General features: G+C 47.1%; 2 protein-coding genes across 2 annotated transcripts; one reads left to right on the forward strand and one right to left on the reverse strand.

The window, feature by feature from the left end:
- Positions 1 to 1,825: 1,825 nt before the first annotated feature.
- LOC140422375 (uncharacterized) lies at positions 1,826 to 4,366 on the reverse strand. The gene has a single exon (XM_072507389.1). It carries the CDS (start codon positions 4,063 to 4,065, stop codon positions 2,740 to 2,742), a length of 1,326 nt encoding a protein of 441 aa, XP_072363490.1. The 5' UTR covers positions 4,066 to 4,366; the 3' UTR covers positions 1,826 to 2,739.
- A 12,654-nt stretch (positions 4,367 to 17,020) lies between these two features.
- LOC140420724 (uncharacterized) lies at positions 17,021 to 22,306 on the forward strand. Its single transcript, XM_072504715.1, has 2 exons — positions 17,021 to 17,306; positions 19,516 to 22,306. Exon 2 carries the CDS (start codon positions 20,692 to 20,694, stop codon positions 21,700 to 21,702), a length of 1,011 nt encoding a protein of 336 aa, XP_072360816.1. The 5' UTR covers positions 17,021 to 17,306; positions 19,516 to 20,691; the 3' UTR covers positions 21,703 to 22,306.
- The last annotated feature ends 3,458 nt before the right edge of the window (positions 22,307 to 25,764 follow it).

The following is a 25,764-nucleotide window of genomic DNA, read 5'->3' on the forward strand; positions in this document are numbered from 1 at the left end:
CAAGAAACATCACAACATGTATCCCCTAACAGAGAGAGACAAATGTATTTATTTTAGATCTATCTGTAGTGGGGGGGGGGGGGGGGGGGGAGAAACACTATTTACTGTCCAGGATAAAATAAATGTCCTTCATCGGCTTTTGTGGATAATTTCAGTCAAGGAGGAGTTCACTTGAAGACAGAGACTCACATGGAGCGGTACCAAATTGAGTGAACTGATTTATACACTTTGTTTCAAAGATAACTGAACATAACTAAAACAAAACTATTAAAATTACTAAACATGGACTTTCCTACAATATTATGATCACTGTTACCTCGATGCTCCATCACAATGTGTTTATTGATTAATCCTGTCTCACTGAACATTGAGGTCTTGGATAGACAGTTCCCTGGTTAGCTCTAGAAGGAGCTGCTCTAAGAAATTCTCCCCAAAAATCTTTACTAACCATGTTCCAGGCTGTCTTCGCCAATCTGATTCTCCCAATCTACTTTTGATTAAAGTCACCCATTAATTAAAGCCTTATTTATCCTTTCCTATACACTTTACCTAGAGTGTAATTACTGTTAGGAGGGTCATTTACTACTCCCACAAGAGAATTCAAAACCATTACTATCTCTTATCTCGACACAAACCGATTTGACACAATAATACTTCAGGCGCAGGTGGTCTCTCAGTACTAAAATGCCATCCTTAATTAACAGGAGGCACTTTGAGTCACATCTTCCCAGGTTCCTACCATTCCGATATGTCAAATACCCTTCAATATTCAGAACACAGCCTTGGTTACCTTTCGACCAAGTCTCTCTAATATCTATCAGGACACACACATTTATCTCTATCCACGCTGACCATTCATCCATTTTTTTTACAAATGCTGAGCACATTTTCAATTCATTTTCAGGGTTCAATAATCCAATAGGGATCTCATGAGAAACTCTTTACCCAGCGAGTGGTGAGAACGGGGAACCCACAGTGAGTGTTTGAGGTGAACAGCATGAATACATTGAAGGGAAAGCGAGATACATACATGGGGAGAAAGGAATAGAAGGAGATGCTGATGGGGGAGATGAAGAGGGGTGGGTGGAGGCTCATGTGGAGCATAAATACTGACAGAGACCAATTGAGCCGACTGGCCTGGCCCTGTGCTGTAGACTCAATGGAACAGAAACAAACTTATTTATTTTAGATCCAACTGTAGTGGGGGGAAACATTGTTTATTATTCTTAAATGTCCTTCATCAGCTTCTGAGGATTATTTCAGTGGAAATGTGCTCTCCCAGGCTCAAGGGGCATTAGCCCACTTGAAGCACAAATCGTGAGACCGACCATAATATACCCATTGCAGGGCAGCACAGTGGCGCAGTGGTTGCACTGCTGCATCACGACGCCGAGGACCCGGGTTTGATCCTGGCCCCGGGTCATTGTCTGTGTGGAGTTTGCACATTTTCCCCGTGTCAGCGTGGGTCTCACCCCCACAACCCAAAAAGCTGTGCAGGATAGATGAATTGGCCACGCTAAATTGCACCTTAATTGGAAAAGGTTTGGGTACTCTAAATTGTTTTGATAAATAAATATACCCATTGTACAGAACCTTGGTTAGGCTGCAGCTGGATAACTGAGCACAGTTTTACTGCCCTTACCTTGGGAAAGATATTATTTCCAGAGAGGGAGTGTAATAAAGGTTCACCAGACTTGTTCCGGGTTTGGCAGGACTATCCTATGAAGAGAGATTGGGGAAACTGGGCCTCTTTTCTCTCGCGTTTCAAGGAATGAGAGGGGATTTCATTGAAACTTACAAAACCCACAAAGGAATAGACAGGGGAGATGCAGGTGAGATGTTTCACCTGGTTGGGGAGTCTAGACCCTGGGACATAATTTCAAAATAAGGGGGAAGCCACTTTGGACCGGTCTCGGAGAAGACATTTCTTTACTCAGAGGGTTGTGAATCTTTGGAATTCTCTACCCCAGAGGGCTGTGGGAGCTCAGTCACTGAGTGTGTTTAAAGCAGAGACTGACACCAAACCTCAGGCGAGGAGCAATGTTGCGAAGGTTGACCCTTCATGGATAACCTCAGCCAGTACAACAGTTGTACCCCTGCTATCCTCCGCATCATGAATCAATCATCCAGCCAACTGAGCTAACTGACCCCCCTGGTAGATATATAATAATTCATTAAATATTAGCTATTGCCAGTCTCCCATCATACCATTTAATGTGGTTTCCCAGTCCACCTCAGACAACTTGCTCCCATACCATGATAGTTTTCTTCTGTGAGAAACACCCAGAGAAATTAAACAGAAAAAACATGTAACCACCAGGGCCCATCTTCATGGCAATGTGGCAGGATTTGGGGGGCATCCAAACAGAAATGCAAACTAAATATCTTCTAACTTCCAAACACCGCTTCACTCTGTGATCCTTGTGAAATTTAAAACAAGGTAGTCGCAACAAGGCTCGCAGAGCGTCAGCCCACTGGAGACAAAGCCGTGAGACTACCAAGTCCAGCAGAAAGAAACCTGCGACCCTCCCCATTGACCAACAGTTAGAATGAACAAAATGCAGTCCTGGATGTAATTGAGAGCAGAAACCAACCCCTGTAATCAACTGGGAACTTGTTGGTTCTCAGCAGGTGCAATGAATCATGGATTCTCTTCCCACATTGAGAGGTGAATGGACTCTACCCAGTGTGAACTCGCTGCTGTGTCTGCAGGTGGGATGGATCACTAATTGCCTTCCCCTACTCAGAGCACGTGATTGCCTTCTCCCCAGTGTGAACTCGCTGGTGTGTCCTCAGGTTGGACGAATCACTGAATCCCTTTCCACACTGGGAGCAGGTGAATGGCTTCTCCCCAGTGTGAATTCGCTGGTGTCTCAGCAGGCTGGATAACTGAGTGAATCCCTTCCCACACTGAGAGCAGGTGAATGGCTTCTCCCCAGTGTGAACACGCTGGTGTTTCTTCAGGTCCGGTAACCGAGGGAATCCCTTCTCACACTGAGGGCAGGTGAACGGCCTCTCCCCAGTGTGAACTCGCTTATGTGTCCGCAGGGAGGATGAATCACTGAATCCCTTCCCACACTGGGAGCAGATGAATGGTCTCTCCCCTGTGTGAACTCGCTGGTGTGTCTTCAGGCTGGATAAGCGAGGAAATTCCTTCCCACACTGAGAGCAGCTAAAAGGCTTCTCCCCAGTGTGAACTCGCTGGTGTCTCTTCAGGGTGGATAAGCGAGGAAATTCCTTCCCACAGTCAGAGCAGGTGAACGGCCTCTCCCCAGTGTGAACTCGCTGATGTGACTTCAGGCTGGAGAATTGAGTGAATCCCTTCCCACACTGAGAGCAGCTGAACAGCCTCTCCCCAGTGTGAACTCGCTGATGTATCCGCAGGGTGTATAACTGAGTGAATCCTTTCCCACATTGGGAGCAGGTGAACGGCCTCTCCCCAGTGTGAACTCGCTGATGTCTCTTCAGGTTGGATAACTCAGCGAATTCCTTCCCACATTGAGAGCAAGCAAATGGCCTCTCCCCAGTGTGAACTCGCTGATGTGACTTCAGGTTGGAGAACTGAGTGAATCTCTTCCCACACTGAAAGCAGGTGAATGGCCTCTCCCCAGTGTGAACTCGCTGGTGTGACTTCAGGCTGGATAACTGAGTGAATGCTTTCCCACATTGAGAGCAGGAGAATGGCCTCTCCCCAGTGTGATATCGCTGATGTATCCACAGAGTGGATAACTGAGTGAATCCTTTCCCACATTGGGAGCAGGTGAACGGCCTCTCCCCAGTGTGAACTCGCTGATGTCTCTTCAGGTTGGATAACTCAGCGAATTCCTTCCCACACTGAGAGCAGGAGAATGGCCTCTCCCCAGTGTGAACTGGTTGGTGTTTCTTCAGGCTGGAGAACTGAGTAAACCCTTTCCCACACACAGAGCAGGTGAACGGCCTCTCCCCAGTGTGAATGCGTCGATGAATCTCCAGCTGAGATGGGATTCTGTATTCCTTCCCACAGTCCCCACATTTCCACGGTTTCCTCATGTTTTGCATCTCCTCGTGTCTGTCCATGTTGGACATGAAGTCTCGTCCACACACAGAACGGTCTCTCCCCGCTGTGAATGGTGTGATGTTTTTTTCAGGCTGTGTAACTGGTGAAAGTTCTTTCCACAGTCAGTGCTCTGGAACACTCTCACTCGGGTGCGTGTGTCTCGGTGCTTTTCCAGTCACACTGATGTTTAAAATGTTTTGATGCCGACAGATCGGGTAAACAATTCTCCTTCTAGATTCAAAGGCCGATGATACTCAGATCCCAAGGTATCGAGTGACTCTGTAAGACCGAGACGTGACAATTGAGATTTCTGATAAATTCCTCCTTTTGTAATATCTGTAAAAGGGGTTTACAAAAGTCAACACTCAGTCCAGGATAGAAATTCAGAACAGATAATTCTAATTTCTTTGGACCATTCTTTGTTCTCTCATTCCCAATACCGCGGCTCCAATACCACAAGTCATTGAAGCAGAATTAGGCCACTCGAGTCTGCTCCGCCATTCAATCATGGCTGATATTTTTCTCATCCCCATTTTCCTGCCTTCTGCCCATAACCCTTGACCCCCTTATTAATCAAGAACCTATCTATCTCTTTCTTCAAGACACTCAGTGATTTGGCTTTCACAGCCTTCTGTGGTAGAGTTCCACAGATTCACCACCCACTGGCTGAAGAAATTCCTTCTCATCTCTGTTTTAAAGGATCGTTCCTTGAGACTGAGATTGTTCTAGTTTTCGAACAATCCCTTGTTCTAGTTTTTCTTACAAGTGGAAACATCCTCTCCACGTCCACTCTATCCAGGCCTCGCTGTATCCTGTAAGTTTCAATAAGACCCCCCTCATCCTTCTGAACTCCAACGAAAACAGATCCAGAGTCCTCAACCATTCCTCATACGACAAGCTCTTCATTCCAGGGATCCTTCTTGCGAACCTCCTCTGGACCCTTTCCAAGGTCAGCTCATCCTTCCTTAGATACGGATCCCCAAACTGCTCACAATACTCCAAATGGGGTCAGACCAGAACCTTATACACCTATTCCCCATACCTAGTCTCCAGGGAGCGGACTCGGAGGGATGGAGTTTCAGAGCTGTGAGGACAAAAACCTTATCTCGGGGATTCACAGCCGAGTCTCCAGGGAGCGGACTCAGAGGGGCAGGGTATCGGAGCAGTGACTGTAGGAAGGATGAGCTAGCTGACCACTGCACCCTGGTACAGGAGGCCATTCAAGTGGGGGGAGGAAGTGGTAGTTGTCGGGGATTCTATAATTAGGGGAACTGATAACATCCTTTGGAAGCAGGACCGAGAGTCCCACGTGGTATGTTGCCTGCCCAGTGCCAGGGTGAGGGGCATCTCTAACCGGCTTGAAAGGATATTGGAGAGGGAGGTGCAGGATCCAGTTGTTGTGGTCCACATTGGGACAAACAACATTGGCAAGACTCGGAAAGAGGGCCTGTTTGGGAATATCAGGAACCAAGAACAAAATTAAAGAACAGGTTCCCAAGAGTTTTAATCTCTGGATTATTCCCGAGCCACGTGCAAATTGGCATTGGGATGAGAAAATTAGGGAAGTAAACACGTGGCTAAAGGAGTGTTGTGGGAAAGAGGGGTTCCATTTCATGGGGCACTGGCATCAGTTTTGGGATAGGGGGGATCTGTACCGTTGGGACGGTCTCCACCTGAACCGATCTGGGATCAGTGTCCACGTGGAAAGGATAAATAGGGAGGTAGTCAGGAACCTAACGTCAGGAACTGCAGCTAATGACAAAACTACAAGTAGTATACTGGTTAAAGCAAAAGTGAAAAGTAACAAACAAGCAAATAACAAACAAGCAAATAACAAACAAGTAAATAACAAACAAGCAAATAACAAACAAGCAAATAACAAACAAGCAAATAACAAAGAAGCAGTGCTGAGGGAGCGGTCAGGGGGAACAGCCCGATTAAGAGTTCTGTAGACAAATGCACGGAGTGTAAGGAATAAACTAGACGAGCTGCAGGCGTAAATGCAAGTTGAAGATTATGATGTTATCACTATTACAGAGACTTAGCTGCAGGATGGTCAGGACTGGGAACTAAATATACCAGTTATAAAGTTCACAGGGGGGACAGAGAATATGATAGAGGGGGTGGATCAGCCTTGCTGATCAGAAATACTATCACCTCAATGGTGAGGGAGGAAACAATGAGGGGAAAACATCCAGTGGAGACAACAGGAGTGGAACTGAGGAAGAAAACAATCTCAAACTGTAATGGGTGTTGTGTATCGACCCCCTAGTGGCAGTTCTGAGGTGCTAGATTGTATAAAGGCAGAAATTAGGCAAGTGTGTAGCAAAGGCAGAGTAGTATTAATGGGGGGATTATAACTGACACACAGATTGGGAGAGGCAGACAAGCACCTGTCAGAAAGGGAGTGAATTTCTGGAATGTGTCCGGGATAGTTTCTGGGTCCTCGGCGCTGGGAGGTGGCAGTGCTAACCACTGCACCACCCTGCTGCCCCTCTTCTGCCCATCTAGCCAGCTCATCTATATTGTCCTGTAATCTAAAGCCTTGTTCCTCACCATTTACCACACCACAAATTTTTGTGTCAGCTGTGAACTTCCTAATCCTGCCTCCTACACTCACATGCAGGTCATGAATGTGTACTACAAACAACAAGTGACCCAGCACTGATCCCTGCAGAACACCGCTGGACACAGGCTTCCAGGCACAAAAACAACCTTCAAACATCACCCTCTGCCTCCTATGACTGAGACAGTTTTGGATCCAATTTGCCCTGAATCCCCTGGGCTCTTACCTTCAGCATCAGCCTCCCATGTGAGAGTTTGTGAAAAGCCTTACTAAACTCCATGTCGACTACATTAATGCACTATCCACATCTACAACCTAGTCACTTCCTCAAAAAATTCAATCAAGTTTGTAAGACGTGCTCTCCATTGTTTAATCTTTGCTTCTCCAAGTGGAGATTAATTCTGTCCCTCAGAATGTTTTCCAGTAGTTTCCATGGCAGTGAAGATAGACTCACTGGCTTGTAATTTCCTGGTTTGTCCCTATTTGCTTTCTGAATAATGGCACCACATTACCTGTCTTCCAGTCCTCAGGCACCTCTCCTGTGGCTTATGAAGATTTGAAAATTGTCAGAGCCTCTGCAATCTCCTTCCTTGCCTTCCACAGCAGCCTGGGATACATCTCACTTGGCCTGGGGATTTATTCGCTTTCAGACCTGGTAAAACTGTTCATACCTTCTCCCTCTCAATGTTAAGTTGTTCAAGCAAATCACAATGTGCCTTCCTGATTTCTATACCTACATCATCGTTCTCTGTAGTGAACACAGATGCAAAGTGCTCATTTGAAACCTCACCTGTATCTTCCAGTTCCATGCACACATTGGTCCCTACTCTTATCCTGGTCAACCTCCTGTGCCAAATATAAAACATTGTTGGATTTTCCTTTATTTTACCCGACAGTGCTTTTCCATGCTCCCTCTTTGCTCTCCTAATTCCTTTCTTAAGTAATCCTTTACACTTTCTATGTTTCGCTGGGACATCTGCTTTGAGCCCTCAGTATCTGTGATAAGACTCACCTTTAATTCCTTATCCAACCCTGGATATCCCTTGACATCCAAGGTTCCCTGGACTTATTGCTCCCACCCTTCACTATCATGGGAACATAGAATCATAGAATTTACAGTGCAGGAGGAGGCCATTTGGCCCATCGAGTCTGCACTGGCCCTTGGAAAGAGCACCCCACTGAGGCCCACACCTCAACCCTATCCCCGTAACTCTACCTAACCTTTTTGGACACTAAGGGCAATTTAGCATCGCCAATCCACCCAACCTGCACATCTTTGGACTGTGGGAGGAAACCCACGCAGACACGGGGAGAAGGTGCAGACTCCGCCCAGACAGTGACCCAAGTCGGGAATAAAACCTGGGACCCTGGAGCTGTGAAGCAAAGCGCTAACCACTGTGCTACAGTGCTGCCATGTGCGCTCCCTATTTCCTTTTTGAATGAATCGCACTGCTCTAATGTAGATTTTTCGACAAGTGGCTGCTCCCAGTTGATTTTGTCCAAATCCTGTCTCATGTTTTTTAAATTTGCCCTCCCCATTCTGTAACGTACGAGACCCCAACCTCAAATTCAGATGTTTCAATTTTATTGGCTTGCTCCTCTTGGGCTTTCCATGAGCGAATTCAATTTATCCATTTCAAGTTGACTATGTTGTTAGTCAGTTCCCCAATACTTTGGGTTGTGTGACCTGCATTGTTATCCTCCTGTTTTTATAGAATCTAACCCTCTTTCCCCACTCACTATGTGGACATGGTGACTGGTTGTTGAATTGCTGACATTTCATCTGGTGGCTGTGCTCCCTCAGATATCCTGTTCTGAATGAATTCTCAATGTCTGTTTGTATTTCTGCGGCAATATCTCTTGTTCTCTGGGCCCATTTCCCGCCAGTTTTTCTGCTGCTTTCATTGTTTGAAAAATGGTGAAAAGTAATAAAAATATTGACATTTGCGGGTGTCTGGCGGGAGGTGCGCGGCTTCCCTTCCGACAGGGAGTCAGGGAGCCGCTTCAGCTCTTTCCGTGCAGCCTGGTCAAGCTGCCGAGAGCCTCGGGACTCACTGCTCGGTGTCGCCGGTTGGTGCTGCGGGTCTGACGGGAGAACAACCCAGTCAGTGACCTTCCCCTCACCCCGGCCCGGGACTGCGCATGTGCGACAGAGCGCCCAACCCTGACCTTCCAGCTGACCTATAACCAATGTACGAAGTCTTACAACACCAGGTTAAAGTCCAACAGGTTTGTTTCGATGTCACTAGCTTTCGGAGCGCTGCTCCTGCCTCAGGTGAATGAAGAGGTCTGTTCCAGAAACACATATATAGACAAATTCAAAGATGCCAAACAATGCTTGGAATGCGAGCATTAGCAGGTGATTAAATCTTTACAGATCCAGAGATGGGGTAACCCCAGGTTAAAGAGGTGTGAATTGTATCAAGCCAGGACAGTTTGTAGGATTTCGCAGGCCAGATGGTGGGGGATGAATGTAATGCGACATGAATCCCAGGTCCCGGTTGAGGCCGCACTCATGTGTGCGGAACTTGGCTATAAGTTTCTGCTCGGCGATTCTGCGTTGTCGCGGGTCCTGAAGGCCGCCTTGGAGAACGCTTACCCGGTACATTCCTCGTCACAATGGACGTCTCGGCACTCTACACCAGCATCCCCCATGACGACGGCATTGCTGCAACAGCCTCAGTACTCAACACCGACAACTGCCAATCTCCAGACGTAATTCTGCAACTCATCCGCTTCATTCTGGATCACAACGTCTTCACCTTCGACAACAAGTTCTTCATCCAGACGCACGGAACAGCCATGGGGACCAAATTCGCACCCCAATACGCCAACATCTTCATGCACAAGTTTGAACAGGACCTACTCACCGCACAGGACCTTCAACCGATGTTATACACCAGATACATCGATGACATTTTTTTCCTTTGGATCAACAGCGAACAATCACTGAAACGACTACATGATGACATTAATAAGTTCCATCCAACCATCAGACTCACCATGGACTACTCTCCAAAATCAGTTGCATTCTTGGACACACTTGTCTCCATCAAGGACGGTCACCTCAGCACTTCGCTTTACCGCAAACCCACGGATAACCTCATGATGCTACACTTCTCCAGCTTCCACCCTAAACACATTAAAGAAGCCATCCCCTATGGACAAGCGCTCCGTATACATGGGATCTGCTCAGACGAGGAGGAGCGTAACAGACGTTGAAAGATGCCCTCGTACGAACGGGATATGGCACTCGACTCTTCGATCGACAGTTCCAATGCGCCACAGCGAAAAACCGGACCGACCTCCTCAGAAGACAAACATGGGACACATCCGACAGAATACCCTTCGCCGTCCAGTACTTCCCCGGAGCGGAGAAACTACGTCATCTTCTTCACAGCCTTCAACACGTCATTGATGACGATGAACATCTTGCCAAGGTCATCCCCACACCCCCACTACTTGCCTTCAAACAACCGCGCAACCATTGTTTGCAGCAAACTACCCAGTCTTCAGAACAGTGACCTCAACACCACACAACCCTATCATGGCAATCTCTGCAAGACGTGCCAGATCATCGACATGGATACCACTATTACACGTGAGAACACCACCCACCAGGTACGCGGTACATACTCATGCGACTCGGCCAACGTTGTCTACCTCATACGCTGCAGGAAAGGATGTCCCGAAGCATGGTACATTGGCGAGACCATGCAGACGCTGCGACAACGAATGAATGGACATCGCGCAACAATCACCAGGCAGGAATGTTCCCTTCCAGTCGGGGAACACTTCAGCAGTCAAGGGCATTCAGCCTCTGATCTCCGGGTAAGCGTTCTCCAAGGCGGCCTTCAGGACCCGCGACAACGCAGAATCGCCGAGCAGAAACTTATAGCCAAGTTCCGCACACATGAGTGCGGCCTCAACCGGGACCTGGGATTCATGCCGCATTACATTCATCCCCCACCATCTGGCCTGCGAAATCCTACCAACTGTCCTGGCTTGATACAATTCACACCTCTTTAACCTGGGGTTACCCCATCTCTGGATCTGTAAAGATTTAATCACCTGCTAATGCTCGCATTCCAAGAATTGTTTGGCATCTTTGAATTTGTCTATATATGTGTCTCTGGAACAGACCTCTTCATTCACCTGAGGAAGGAGCAGCGCTCCGAAAGCTAGTGACACCGAAACAAACCTGTTGGACTTTAACCTGGTGTTGTAAGACTTTGTACTGTGCTCACCCCAGTCCAACGCCGGCATCTCCACATCATCATATATAACCAATGGGAAGAGTAGGAGAACCGGAAGGACTCCGGTCCTCCAGCCAATCAAAGCTCGGATTTTGTGTGGCTGACGATTGAACTTCACACAGACTGAAACTTCCTCCTGTCTCCAACATCTGTCAGTAAAACACTTTCCTTTCTCCCCCTTTCCATTTCTTTTCTCATTCTCACCTTCAGTTGGTCACTTCCAGCAACTGAAGTGAAAGGAAGTGAATCCAGGGAGGGTGCAGACTCTTTAAAGGTTGGCCCAGGTCTCAGTGGGGGAGCTACTCATTTGCTCTCAGTGTTGGAAGAGATTCACTCCTTTATCCATCCTGCAGAGACACCAGCGAGTTCACACTGGGGAAAGGACATTCACCTGCTCTGACTGTGGGAAGAGATTCACTCAGTTTCCCCATCTGCAGACACACCAGCAAGTACACACTGGGGAGAGACTGTTCACCTGTCCTCAGTGTGGGAAGGTATTCACTACGTTATCCAGCCTGAAGTCACACCAGCGAATTCACACTGGGGAGAGGCGATTGTAGAAATGGACCCAAAGTGGAGGTATCTGCAATATATATCTATATGTATATGAAACGTATAATATTTCAAATACAGATTATTTTCTAAATTCACACTGACAGTGTGTAATCCTAGTTTAAAATGTCATGTAGCAGCCTCTGAGGCATCATGGGTAGCCAGCTGACTTGGCCACATTCCATGTGAAGCAGTTTACACAGAGAGCTGAACTCCCCTTGCCTGTAACTCCCAGGCAACTGCCTGTGAGGAATGCTGCCTGTCGCACCATTTTGTAATGAGGTTAAGATAAGAGAGTCTATCAAGAAGACCCAAGGACAGTTGATAAGGGGTCGGGAATACACCACCAGGGGGCCTCTGTCTGTTTATGACCTCTGACCCCACAGCCCCATGCTGATAGTAACCAATAGTTATTACAATTGGATTGTGTCCAACTGAGGTGGGCTGTGTAACTGTTCGAATTGTATAATTATTGATGATTTTCGTTGTGCAGTCAGAAAAGCGCATGGTGAGACCCGTGACTGGCTCCCTGCCGGTGTTAAATCAATAAACTGTTTGACGTTTGGGGCAGACCCAAGTGTTGAGTAATTCTTTCAGAGTCATTCCCGCGAACACCATTCAATATGGGAAGGGATTTTGAGATTCATGGCATCCGGTGAGACACCAACAGGTTCACAATTGATTACAGGGGTTGGATTCTGTTATTGTTTCTGCTCTTAATTACATCCAGGACTGCATTGTGTTCATTCTGACACTTGGTGAAGTGGGAGGTTCGGAGGGTTTATTTCTGCTGGACTGGCCGGTCTCACGACTTTACCTCCAGTGGGCTGATGCACTTTGAACCTTGTTGCGAATACCTGGCCCAAAATTTATGAGGGCAAAGACTGAAAGGGTGTTTGGAAGTTGAAAGATATTTGGTTCCCATTTCTGTTTGGAACCCCTCAAAGCATGCCACGTTGCCATGAAGCTGGGATATGGTGGTTATATGGTTGTTTTGTTTAAGTTATCTGGGTGTTTCTCACAGAAGGAAACTGTCAAGGTATGAGGGGCAAGTTGTTTGTGTCAGATTGGGTCATTACAATTAAACGCAAGACAAAAAAAAGAGAGGCATTCAATAGCAGTTCATCAATTATTACATATTTACATAATATATAAATTCCTTTAAGAACAAAAATCCATCAGGAACAGTGATGCAATCGTGGCTAACAAGAAAAGTTAAAGATTCCATTAGATAAAAGGAAGAGGCTTTTCCAGTGGCAAAAATAGTAGTAAGCCGGAGGATTGGAAACTAGTTTTAGGGGATGGCACGTGGCGCAGTGGTTAGCACTGGGACTATGGCGCTGAGGACCCGGATTGGACTCCCAGCCCTGGGTCACATTGGTCTTTGCTAATCTTTTGCTTTCCACATTCCGAGAGGAGCTTTTCCAGGCGAATTTTTTATGTTTCTCGCCAGTTTAATCTCACATTCTATTTTCTCTTTATCAGTTTCTTGGTCTTCCTTTGCTGAATTCTAAAACTAGTTCTTTTTTTTTTTCTTTTTAAAAAATAAATATCGAGTATCCAATTATTATTTTTTGTCCAATTAAGGGCCAATTTAGCCTGGCCAATCCACCGAACTTGCGCATGTTTGGGTTGTGGGGGTGAGATCCACACAGTCACGGGGAGAATGTGCAAACTCCACACGGATAGTGACCCGGGGCCAGAATCGAACCCGGGTCCTCAGTGTCGTAGGCAACTGTGCTAACCACTGTGCCGCCGTGCCGCCACATGGTCTCTCTTCCGATTTCATGGCGAGGGAGGATCGCCTTCATTAAAATGAATGCATTGCCCAGACTGTTGTACTCGCAGCAGATGCTGCCTATACTGCTGTCGACCAGAGTCATTAAGGAAATTAATAGAATGATTAGTACATTTATCTGGAACAAAAAGAGACCTTACATCAAGTTTGTTCAGCTCCAATCAACATGAGCTAAGGGAGGGTTGGGTCTCCGGGATATCGGGCTATATCAACTGGCCTCTCATCTGAGGTTCATAAGGGATTGGGTTAGGATGGACCCAACATCCACCTGGCTGAATGTAGAAGCAGACCAGTCAGTTCTCCCTCTACAGGTCTTGTTGTTTATGGTGACATTAAGACAGGTTCTGCTAAGTGTGATAATCCTGTTATTATTAATACTCTCAGAGCGTGGAGGTTGGCCCACCAATTAGAAGGGAGTTCTAAATTGATTTCCTGTCTCTCTCCTGTCCACGGCAGTCTAGATTTTCCACCCAGTCTCATTGACCATGGATTTGATACCTGGAGAGATAGAGGTGTTTGTAGGCTGGGAAACAAGTTCAGAGATGCTTCCATATCATCCTTTGAGCAACTCTGTCAGAAATTTGATATTCTAAGACAACCCTTTTTTAAGTATTTACATCTCAGACATTTTATTCTTAATAAGGGATCTTTGCCTCATGATTTCTCAATTTCCCCCGTGGAAAGAATCCTGAATTCTGTGGAGCTGAAACAATTGATTAACAAGTTCCATGATACTCTAAATACAAATGCTGCATTTCAACGTTGAGAGCATTGCAGTCATGGGAAAGGGACTTAACAGTCAATATTGCTGAGGAGATAAATGCCGATTTGGGGAACCACAGATTTGAGCCAGGGAGGTGGGATGGAAATTTTCGGAAATGGGAGGAGAAGGGGATTAAGACACTAAAAGATTTGTTTCTTAGGGGTTTGCAGGACTGAAGGAGCTGGAAGCGAAGTATGGGCTGGAGCAGGGGGAAATGTTTATATACATGCAGGTTCGAGATTTTGCCAGAAGGGAGATACAGAGCTTCCCGGAGGAACCGGCCTCCACATTGCTGGAGCAGGTGCTGACGACAGGGGGACTGGAGAAGGGGGTAGTGTCAGCGATTTACGGAGCTATTTTGGAATAGGAGAAGGCACCACTGGAAGGGATCAAAGCAAAGTGGGAGGAAGAGTTGGGAGAGGATATGGAGGAGGGGTTCAGGTGTGAGGTGGTCCGGAGAATGAATGCTTCCACCTCGTGCGCGAGGTTGGGGCTGACACAGCTGAAGGTGGTATACAGAGCACACCTCATGAGGGCGAGGATGAGCCGTTTCTTTGAAGGAGTAGAAGATGTGTGAGAACGTTGTGGGGGGGGGGGGGGGGGGGGGGGGAGCAGGGCTATTGTTTTGGTCCTGTCCAAAGCTAGAGGATTACTGGAAGGAGGTTTTTAGGGTAATTTCTAAAGAGGTGCACGTGAAACTGGAAATGGGCCCTTGGGTGGCCATATTCGGGGTGTCGGACCAGCCAGGGTTGGAAACTTGTGCGGAGGCAGATGTTGTAGCTTTCGCCTAGTTGATCGCCCGAAGGCGGATCCTGATGGGATGGAGAGCAACCTTTCCACCCTGTGCCCTGGCGTGGCCGGGGGGCTTGTTGGAATTCTTGACTCTTGAGAAGGTTAAGTTTGAATTGAGAGGCAGGATGGATGGGTTCTACAATTCATGGGCATTATTCATCATGCACTTTCAAGAACTGGATAACATCGAACATTAGTTGGGGGGAGGGGGGCTGTGTGTGTTGATGGTGACTATAGGTGATTCCTGATTCCTTCTTGTCATTTGTTTATGTGAACATGCGGGCTAATGTTTGGAGTTTGGTGGGAGGATGGGATTGTTGTTATTGATATGGGGATTGACATATTTGTTACTGATTATTGTTTGTTGTTGGTGGGTGTAAATTTGGGAGAAAATGTGACAAAGAAGGAGAATAAAAAAATATAAAAAATAAAAAAAATATTGCTGAGGAGATATGGGGCAACAAATGGGACTGTCTGTAAACATTTTGGTTTGCAATAAAATGAAGGAGATCCAGTTCAAGGTACTGCACCATCTTCAAATTACATCTAGTCTTAGACCAAATCCCCGATGTGCCTCAAGTGCCTGGTAGTCGAGGGCAACTCTCTCCGTTGTCTATGGACCTTTGTCAAGATCCAAGCCTATTGGCCAAATGTGGTCAGGGATCTGGAGAGGATTTTAGGCAGAATGTTAGAGTCTAACGCTTTATTCCTGATCCTGGGTCTCCTACATGGACGAATCACTGATTCTATTAAGAAAAGGCTCTGTAATATCTCGACTGTTGCCACTCGTAAAAATATCCTTTGCTCCTGAATTAGCGACAACTTCCCCAAACCTGGCATAGGCTGATTATCGAAAGCATCCCAATTTAATTTTGAACTTAGTACTCCGTTCTAAATCTGATGTATTCCCCAGAGTATGGAAGCCCCATCTCAAATACACAGGCTCCATTTTATCTGACTTGTTCGTCCTGGGCTTTCCATGAGCAAATAAAATTCAACTTATTCATTTTAACTGGACTATTTTATTAGTCTGTTTCACAATATTATGGGATGTGCAACCTGCATTGTTATCCTTCTGTTTTGTATAAACTTACCCTCTTTCCCCTTCATAATATTAACCTGTTAACTGGTTGTTAAATTGATCCAGCATTTCATCTAGATGCTCTGGTCCCTCAAATATCCTGTCCCAAATTAATTCTGCAATGTGTTCCTTGTATTTATGCTGGCAATATCCCTTGTTCTCTGTACCCATTTTCCACCAATGTTTCTGTTACTTTGTGTTTATTGTTAAAAACCAATAAAAAATATGTTTTTTTAATCTTTCCAGCTCATTTGTGCATATATCAATGACCCCCCCCCCCCCCCACCTCCCCCCCCCCCCTCCACCCCCCCTCCCCCCAAGCCTCCATTGGTCCCTGCGGAAGAGAATTCAAGAGACTAACAACGCTCTGATGGAAGAGACGACTGGAAATATTTAATGTTGCAACAGTACAATATTACACAACTAGAAATAATAAATGTATTTTATTACAGAACCATCACTAATATATCTAATCTGTTCCATATAACAACACTAGACATATCTCTGTCTGATATAACTTTTCTGTCCCCTTAAATGTCAGCTATCTTCTAGGGAAACCAGCCCTTTAATTGTGAACATTAGGAAACAAACCAGTGGCTGGATTAGCACAGTGGGCGAAACAGCTGGCTTGCAATGCAGAACAATGCCAGCAGCGCGGGTTCAATTCCTATACTCGCCTCCCCATACAGGTGCCGGAAGGTGGCGACTCGGGGCTTTTCACAGTAACTTCATTGAAGCCTACTGTGGCAATAAGTGATTATTATTGTATTATTATATTATCCTTTTAGTCAGACAAATAAATATGTCAAGCAAAGGATGTCAATGCCTTTAAGAGAGAGAGAGAGAGCTGGGGCAATCTTTCCAGAGTCTGCACCTTCCCTGGATTCACTTCTTTTCCCTTCAGTTGCTGCAAGTGACCAACTGAAGGTGAGAATGAGAAAAGAAATGGAAAGGGGGAGAAAAGAAACAAATGTTGGAGAAGGAAGAGGTTTGAGTCTGTGTGAAGCTCAATCTTCATTCGCAAGACTCCCACGCTCTGATTGGCTGGTGGACCAGCGTCCTTGCGGTCCTCGAACTCTTCCCATTGGTGAAGACTTCAGCAGGATTGACGGGGGGAGGTGGTGCTCTTCGCGCACTTTGGACATGCGCAGTCCCAGGATGGGGACGGGGGGGGAGGGGGGGAAATCGAGCGGCTTCTCGCTCTCGCCGAAGCCGTCAGCCGGTTGCCTGGAAACTGGAGGCCTGGGCACGGGAAAACCACGCCCACCCCCACGTGAGCCAGGGTGTCACCCCTCCAATGGGTGCATGAAAGAGATTGACCAATGGAAAGCAGCGGAGGACGGGCAGTGCGCTGGGCCTCCAGCAAATCAGGGCCTGACCTTTTAGTCAATGGTTCCTCCACTGTCTGTTCAGGAAAGCAGCTGCTCTCCCCCCTGTAAAACTTCCTCCTGTCTCCAAATCTGTGAGTAAAACACTTTCTTTTCTCCCCCTTTCCATTTCTTTACTCATTCTGGTCTGCAGTTGTTCACTTGTTTAAATCCTCAGGCTCAGATGAGCTGCTGTGGGAGGGAAGGGAGGAGATTGCAGAGGCTCTGGCAATAATTTTCAAATCTCCTCTGGTCAGAGGAGCACTGCTGGAGGACTGGAGGAGAGATAATGTGGTTCCATTATTCAAGAAGAGAAGTAGGGAAAATCCAGGAGATTACAGGCCAGTGAGTCTAGCTTTAGTGGTGGAGAAACTATTGGAAACAATTCTGAGGGCCAGAATTCATCTCCACTTGGGGAAGTAAGGATTAATCAAGGATTAAACAGTACAGTTTTGTCAGGGGGAGATTGTGTCTTTCAAATTTGATTTGTATTTTTCGAGGAGATGACTAGGTGATGAAGGTTGTGCAGTTGGTATAGTCTACATGGACTTCAGTGAGGCTTCAGTCTGTCATGGGAGACTGGTCAGGAAGATAAGAGCCCAAATTGGATCCAAAATTGGCTTAGTGGCAGGAAGCAGAGGATGATGGTCAAAGGTTATCTTTGTGACTAGGATCCCATGTCCAGTGATGTTCCGATAGGATTGCTGCTGGGTCCTTTGCTGTTTGTAGTGTACATTAATGATGTAGATGTGAATGTAGGTGGCAAGTATGTATACAGATGACAAAAACATTGGTGGAGTGGTAAGTAGGAGGAAATCCTCATATTACAGGACACTATAGATGGTCTCATTAGATGGGGAGAACAGTGGCAAATGGAATTTAACCCTGAAAAATGTGAGGTAATGTGTTTTTGGAGGACTAACAAGGCAATGGAATATACAATGAATGGTAGGATCCTAGGAAGTACAGAGGACCAGAGGGACCTTGGTGTGCATGTCCATCGATCCCTGAAGTCAGAAGGACACGTGGATAAGGTGGTTAATAAGGGATATGGGATACTTGCTTTTATCAGCTGAGGTATAGAAGAGGAGAACAGGGAGGTTATGATGGAGCTATATAAAATGCTCATTACACTGCAGCTGGAGTACTGTGTGCAGTTCTGGTGGCTACACTAGAGGAAGGATGTGATTAGACTAGAAAGGGTGCAGAGGAGATTCACCAGGATGTTGCCTGGACGTTTCGGCTATGAAGAAAGGCTGGTTAGGAGTTCTTCTCCTCAGAGCTGAGGAAGCTGTGTGGTAAGTGATTGAGATCTACAAATTTATGAAAGACATAGCGAGAGTAGATTGGAAGAAACCTTTCCCCTTAGTCGACATGTTGATAATTAGCAGGCATAAATTTAAGATGAGTGGCAGGAGATTTAGAGGGTATTTGAGGAAAAACATTTTCACCAGAGGATGGTGGAATATGGAACTCACTGCCTGAATTGTGGTCAAGGCAGGAAACCACACAACATTGAAGAAGCATTTTGATGAGCACTTGATAGGTCAAAGCACACAAGGCTACGGACCAAGTGCTGGAAAATGGGATGAGAATAGATAGGTGCCTGATAACCAGTACAGACGGGATGGGCCGAAGGGCCTCTTGCTCTGCTGTGAAACGCTCTGATTCTATGAGGACAGCGATATATCTTGTGTTGTTACATTGCACAGATTAGATACATTATTGGTGGCCTTGGAATAAAGTACATTGATTATTCCAGTCTTGTAACGTAGAACTGTCGCTACGTTATATATTTCCAGTCCGATATATTACAGAAGATCAGGAGTCCAATGGACATTTCGAGTTGATGCCGACTCTCTGTCGAGCAATTCTGTCAGTCTCGAGTGGGTCCCATTCTGTAACCCTGCAGCACCCGTTCAATTTCATTTACAAATTATTAATCATCTCTGCTTGACTATTGCTAACCCCCTGGAACAATCCTAAACATTAAACACATTTTCAGTCCAGTGATATAGACATATATCTGTCTGTCAGCCTGCATGAAGATGTTCAGGTCTCTGCGTCCAGGACAGGAAGCAGTGAGCATGGATCTGTCAATCAGCCTGAATCAGCACTTTCAGGAGAATTGGGAGGGTGAATATTAGATGCAGCAGAGTGAGAATGGAGGGAGTGTGTGTGGGATGGAGATTTACAGCTTTTGGGGAATGAGAGAGGAAAGAATGTTCCATCAAAACGATAATTGTCTGTTCTGAATTTCTATCCTGTACTGACAGTGATGATTTTTGTAAACCCCTTTTACAGAATATTAGAAAGTGAGGATTTACAGAACCGAAATCTCAAACCAAACATCATGCCAAGATCTGACAGTCAGTCGATTCATCGGGACCTAAATATCATCAGCCTTTGAATCTAGAAGGAGAAATGTTTGTTGTGTCGACTTCAACAGATTTTCAACATAGAACATAGAAAATACAGCACAGAACAGGCCCTTCGGCCCACGATGTTGTGCCGAACCTTTGTCCTAGATCAATCATAGATTATCATTGAATTTACAGTGCAGAAGGAGGCCATTCGGCCCCCCGAGTCTGCACCAGCTCTTGGAAAGAGCACCCTACCCAAACTCAACACCTCCACCCAACACCAAGGGCAATTTGGACATTAAGGGCAATTTATCATTGGCCAATTCACCTAACCCGCACATCTTTGGACTGTGGGAGGAAACCGGAGCACCCGGAGGAAACCCACGCAGACACGGGGAGGACGTGCAGACTCCGCACAGACAATGACCCAAGCCGGAATCGAACCTGGGACCATGGATCTGTGAAGCAATTGTGCTATCCACAATGCTACCATGCTGCCCTTAAGAACAAATAAATCTACACTATATCATTTTCCCGTAATCCATGTACCTATCCAACAGCTGCTTGAAGGTCCCTAATGTTTCCGACTCAACTACTTCCACAGGCAGTGCATTCCATGCCCCCACTACTCTCTGGGTAAAGAACCTACCTCTGATATCCCTCCTATATCTTCCACCTTTCACCTTAAATTTATGTCCCCTTGTAATGGTGTGTTCCACCTGGGGAAAAAGTCTCTGACTGTCTACTCTATCTATTCCCCTGATCATCTTATAAACCTCTATCAAGTCGCCCCTCATCCTTCTCCGCTCTAATGAGAAAAGGCCTAGCACCCTCAACCTTTCCTCGTAAGACCTACTCTCCATTCCAGGCAACATCCTGGTAAATCTTCTTTGCACCTTTTCCAGAGCTTCCACATCCTTCCTAGATTAGTGTTACTGGAAAAGCACCGAGACACACACACCCGAGAGAGTGTTCCAGAGCACTGACTGTGGAAAGAGCTTTAACCAGTTACACAGCCTGAAAAAACATCACACCATTCACAGCGGGGAGAGACCATACACATTTTCTGTGTGTGATCAAGGCTCTAACTGAATATCCAAACAAGTAGACAAAAAATATGGAGAAACGGTGGAAATGTGGAGACTGTGGGAACGGATTTAAATACCCGTCTGAGCTGGAAACTCATCAACGCATTCACACTGGGAAGAGACCATTCACCTGCTCTCAGTGTGGGAAGGGATTCACTCAATTATCCAACCTGCAGACACACCAGCGACTTCACACTGGGGAGAGGCCGTTCACCTGCTCTGTGTGTGGAAAGGGATTCACTCAGTTATCCGGCCTGCGGAGACACAATGTCACTCGCACCAATGAGAGACCCTTTAAATGCTCTGACTGCGGGAGCGGCTTCAGAAGATCTCAGGCACTGATGATCCACCAGTGCATTCACACTGAGGAGCGACCGTTCAGCTGCTCTCACTGCACAAAGAGATTTAGAACACCATCTGCACTGCGGACACACAAGCGAGTTCACACAGGGGACTGGCCATTTACCTGCACAGTGTGTGGGCAACAACTCGCTCATTTATCCACCCTGCTGAGACACAATGTCACTCACTCCAATGAGAGACCCTTTAAATGCTCTGACTGTGGGAGTGGGTTCAAAAGGTCTCAGGAACTAATGGAACACGAGCGCATTCACACGGACGAGAGACCGTTCAGCTGCTCTCACTGCACAAAGAGGTTTAAAACATCATCCACACTGCAGAGACACCAGAGAGTTCATACTGGGGAGAGGCCATTTATCTGCTCTGTGTGTGGGAAAGGATTCACTCAGTCATCCAGCCTGCTGAGCCACAATGTCACTCACACCAATGAGAGACCCTTTAAATGCTCTGACTGTGGGAGTTCCTTCAAAAGCTCTCGGGTACTGATGGAACACCAGCGCATTCACACGGACGAGAGACCGTTCAGCTGCTCTCACTGTAAAAGGAGGTTTAGAACGTCATCCACACTGCGAGTACACCAGCGAGTTCACACTGGGGAGAGGCCGTTCACCTGCACCGTGTGTGGGAAGGGATTCACTCAGTTATCCCACCTGCTGAGACACCGACGAGTCCACAAGTGATGACAGGGGTTGGATTCTGCTGTTATTGCTGCTGTTAACCACATCCAGGACTGAACCATGTTCATTCTGACAGTGAGTTAAGTTGGAGGGTTTCTGCCTGCTGGACTGGCCCATTTCATAAACACTGGGTTTGCTTCCAGTGGGCTGTTGCTCTTTGAGCCTGGGAGAGAACATTTCCACTGAAATGATCCACAAAAGCTGATGAAGGACGTTTATTTTATCCTGGATAGTAAATAATGTTTTTCCCTAACTGCAGACAGATGTAAAATAAATACAGAAAGAACTGGAAAAACGCAGCAGGTCTGACAGCATCTGTGGAGAGAGAAACAGTTAATGTTTCATGTCCAATGTAACTCTACCTCAGAACTAAAGAGAGGGAGAAATGTGATGGGTTTGATGCTGGTGAGAAAGGGGGAGGGTCAGGTAGAACAAAAGAGAAAGTCAGGGATTGATTAGAGGGTGGGTGAGATTAAATGACAAAAATGTGACGGTGGAGGCGGCTGAGGCGTTCATGAAGGCAGAAGTGAGGAGCAGAGCTGGAAGAGAGATCGTGGACTGTGATTGGGGAGCTGGAAAATGTATAAATGTTATAACTTTCTTTTCACTGACCTGTATTGTAACTTGCTTGACTTCACATAGTTATAGAATTTAAGGTCTTGTTTGGTTTGATTGTCATTTTTGCTTCTTTTGTTGTTGCGGCGGTTATATGTAATTTCATTGAATTGCATGGGTTAGATTGTTTTTCTTTTTCTTCTGGGACTGGGTGGGAGGGGACGGTATGCCCGCGGGGAGGGGGGCAGGCACCCGCGCTAACTAACTAAAGTCGGCTAGTGAACGGAGATGAGAGGAGGGCTGCGGACATTGGAGCCTGGTTAGCAGGTTTCGATGGGCTTATGAAGAGAGCATGGTGGGGGGGCTTAGGGAGGATTGATACTGGGTGAGATTTTTTCGAGGGTTGGGCGGGGGGAGAGGGTTCGATGTTAATAATGGATAGGGGTGGATCAGGCTCAAGGGGCAGGGCCCGGTGGTGTGATGATGGTGGATAAGAAGGGAGGGAGGGGGGGGGGGGGTCGTGAGAGAGCCCCAATTACGATAGTCACGTGGAATGTGAGGGGTTGGGAGGTCCAGTCAAGAGGTCAATGGTGCTTGTGCATTTTAAAAGTTTGAAAGCCGATGTAGCAATGCTGCAGGAGGGTAAAGGACCAGGTGAGACTTAAAAAGGGCTAGGTTAGTCAGGTGTTCCACTCTGGATTTGACAGAAGGGCTCGAGGGATAGCGGTAATGGTCAGCAAAAGAGTACGCTTCCAGATAGAGAAGGTGGTGGCAGATCAGGGAGGTAGGTATGTGATTGTGACGGGCACTGGAGGGGAGGTTAGTGGCGCTAGTTGGGACAATGTGGGATTCGCAAAGGAGGTGTTTGGGGCCATTCCCGACTTGGACTCACACAAACTGATAGTGGGGCTGGAACTTGGTGCAGGAGCCAAGGTTGGACAGATCACGCCCAGGCTCGTTGGTCCGGGGGGGTGGGGGCCAAGGTGTTGGCTGGGCTAATGGTGGAAATGGGAGGGGTGGACCCTTGGAGGTTTCTGCACCCGAGGGAGCGGGAGTACTCATTTTTCTCAGCGGTCCATAAGGTATATTTGCGATTTTATTTTTTCAAGGTGGAGAAGGCGCTGCTGGCTGGGGTTAAGGGGTCAGAGTATTCAGCAATTGCAATATCAGATCATGCTCCGCATTGGGTGGATATGGTATTGGAGAAGGGGGTGGTACAGAGACCAGGGTGGAAGTTAGATGTGGGACTGTTGGGGGACCGAGGGTTCTATGACAAAATTGAAAAAGTAATCGAGGAATATGCAGGTTTCAAGTGCACAGGTGAGTTGTCGCAGGTGGTTGTATGGGAGCTCTAAAGGTGGTGGAGAGGGGTGAGGTGATCTCGTTCAAGGCTAGGCTGGACAAAGAGGAGAGGTTGAAGCGTCAGACGGTAATAGATGAGATGCTGGAGGTGGATAGGAGTTATGCAGAAGATGGGGACCCAGCGAAGTAGGAAAAGAGGAAGGAACTCCAGGCGGGCTTTGACCGACTATCTACCAGGAAGGCGATAAGTCAATCGAGGCAAGCAAGGGGGGCAGTTTACGAGCATGGAGAGAAGGCAGGTCAGCTCCGGAGGGAGGCTGCGGCAAGGGAAATTGTCCAGGTGCGGGACAGGGCAGGGAAGTTGGTGGTAGCTCCAGATCAGATTAACAATGTCTTCAAGGAATTCTGTGAGAGGTTGTACAGGTCAGAGCCACCTGGGGGAGGCCGGGAGATACAGGAATGTTTAGATGGGCTGGAGTATCGAGGTTAGGGGAGGAGGACAGGGCGACATTAGAAGGAGCGATAGTGGAGCAGGAGATAAAAGATACGATTGAGAGGATGTAGTCAGGGAAGGTGGCAGGGCTGGGTGGGTTTCCGGTGGAATATTATAAAAAATTCAAAGATAAGCTGGTACCGCTGATGGTGGGGATGTTTGAGGAGACGATAGGGAAAGGGGTGTTATCACAAACTTTGGGGCAGCCATTTCCCTGTTGCTTAAAAGAGATAAGGATCCGACGGAGTGTGGGGCGCATAGGCCCATATCACTTTTAAAAGTGGACTCAAAGATATTGGCGAAGGTAATGGTCGGTAGGCCGGAGGAGTGCCTCCCGAAGGTGATAGGTGAAGATCAGACTGGGTTCGTGAGAGGGAGGCAGCTCCTTTCGAACATTAGGAGGGTATTGAATGTGGTTATGGCACCGGTGGAGGGGAAGGAAACAGGTGGTTGTGGCATTGGACGCTGAGAAAGTATTTGACCGGGTAGAATGGGGCTACTCGATGGCAGTTCTAGAGAGGTTTGGGATTGGACCAAGATTTGTAGCCTGGGTAAAACTACTAAAGGAGCCGAGGGCCAGTGTCCGCACAAACATCAGCTCGAGATACTTTCTCTCCACCTTGGGACTAGGCAGGGATGTCCTATGGCCCCCCTGCTGTTTGCATTTGCGATTGAGCCGTTGGCCATTGCGTTAAGAAGTTTGGGGGTATGGAAAGGAATAGCGCGGGGGGGAATAGAGCACAGGGTATCCTTATATGCCGATGACTTGTTATACGTGTCAGAACCGAGTGTGTCGATAGGGGGAATATTGGAGCTGCTTCGGGTGTTTGGGTCTTTAACGGGGTACAAATTAAATCTAGACAAGGGTGAGTATTTTGTGGTGTCTCAGCCAGGAGTGGGGGGGCTGCCATTCCGTAGGGCAGGGACTCACTTTAGGTACCTGGGGTTGCAGGTTGCTCGGGAGTGGGTGGGGGGTGGGGGGGGGGGGGGGGGCGCTCTGCATGTACAACATTTCTAGTTTGGTGTGGAGAGTGAAAGCTGGTCTGGAAAGTTGGGACGGTCTCCCTCGGTCATTGGCGGGTCGGGTACAGGCGGTTAAAATGAATGTGTTGCTGCGATTTCTGTTTATTTTTCAATGCCTGCTGATTTTCCTGCCAAAGGCATTTTTCAGAGAGATTGAAGGAATGATTACCTCGTTCATATGGGGACAGAAGATGGCCAGAGTTAGAAAAGTGCTGCTACAGAGGGGAAGGCAGGCAGGGGGTTTGGGTCTTCCGAACCTGATGTATTATTACTGGGCGGTGAATGTGGAGAAGGTGCGGAGCTGGGTCAGAGGGGTTGATTCCCGGTGGGTCAGAATGGAGGACAATTTGTGCAGGGGGTCGGGTTTGAAGGCACTAACAACAGCGCCGCTCCCGACGGCCCTGGGGAAATACCCAGGGAGTCCGGTAATAATAGCTTCATTGAGAATTTTGAGGCAGTTTCGCCAACACTTCGGGTTGGGGGCAGGGGCAAGGGAAATGCTGATTCGGGGGAACCACAGATTTGAGCCAGGGAGGTGGGATGGAAATTTTCAGAAATTGGAGGAGAAGGGGATTAAGACACTAAAAGATTTGTTTCTTGGGGGTCGGTTTGCAGGATTGAAGGAGCTGGAACCGAAGTATGGGCTGGAGCAGAGGGAAATGTTTAAATACATGCAGGTTTGAGATTTTGCC

This window comes from Scyliorhinus torazame, chromosome 5, assembly GCF_047496885.1.
Source record: "Scyliorhinus torazame isolate Kashiwa2021f chromosome 5, sScyTor2.1, whole genome shotgun sequence".
NCBI lineage: Eukaryota > Metazoa > Chordata > Chondrichthyes > Carcharhiniformes > Scyliorhinidae > Scyliorhinus > Scyliorhinus torazame.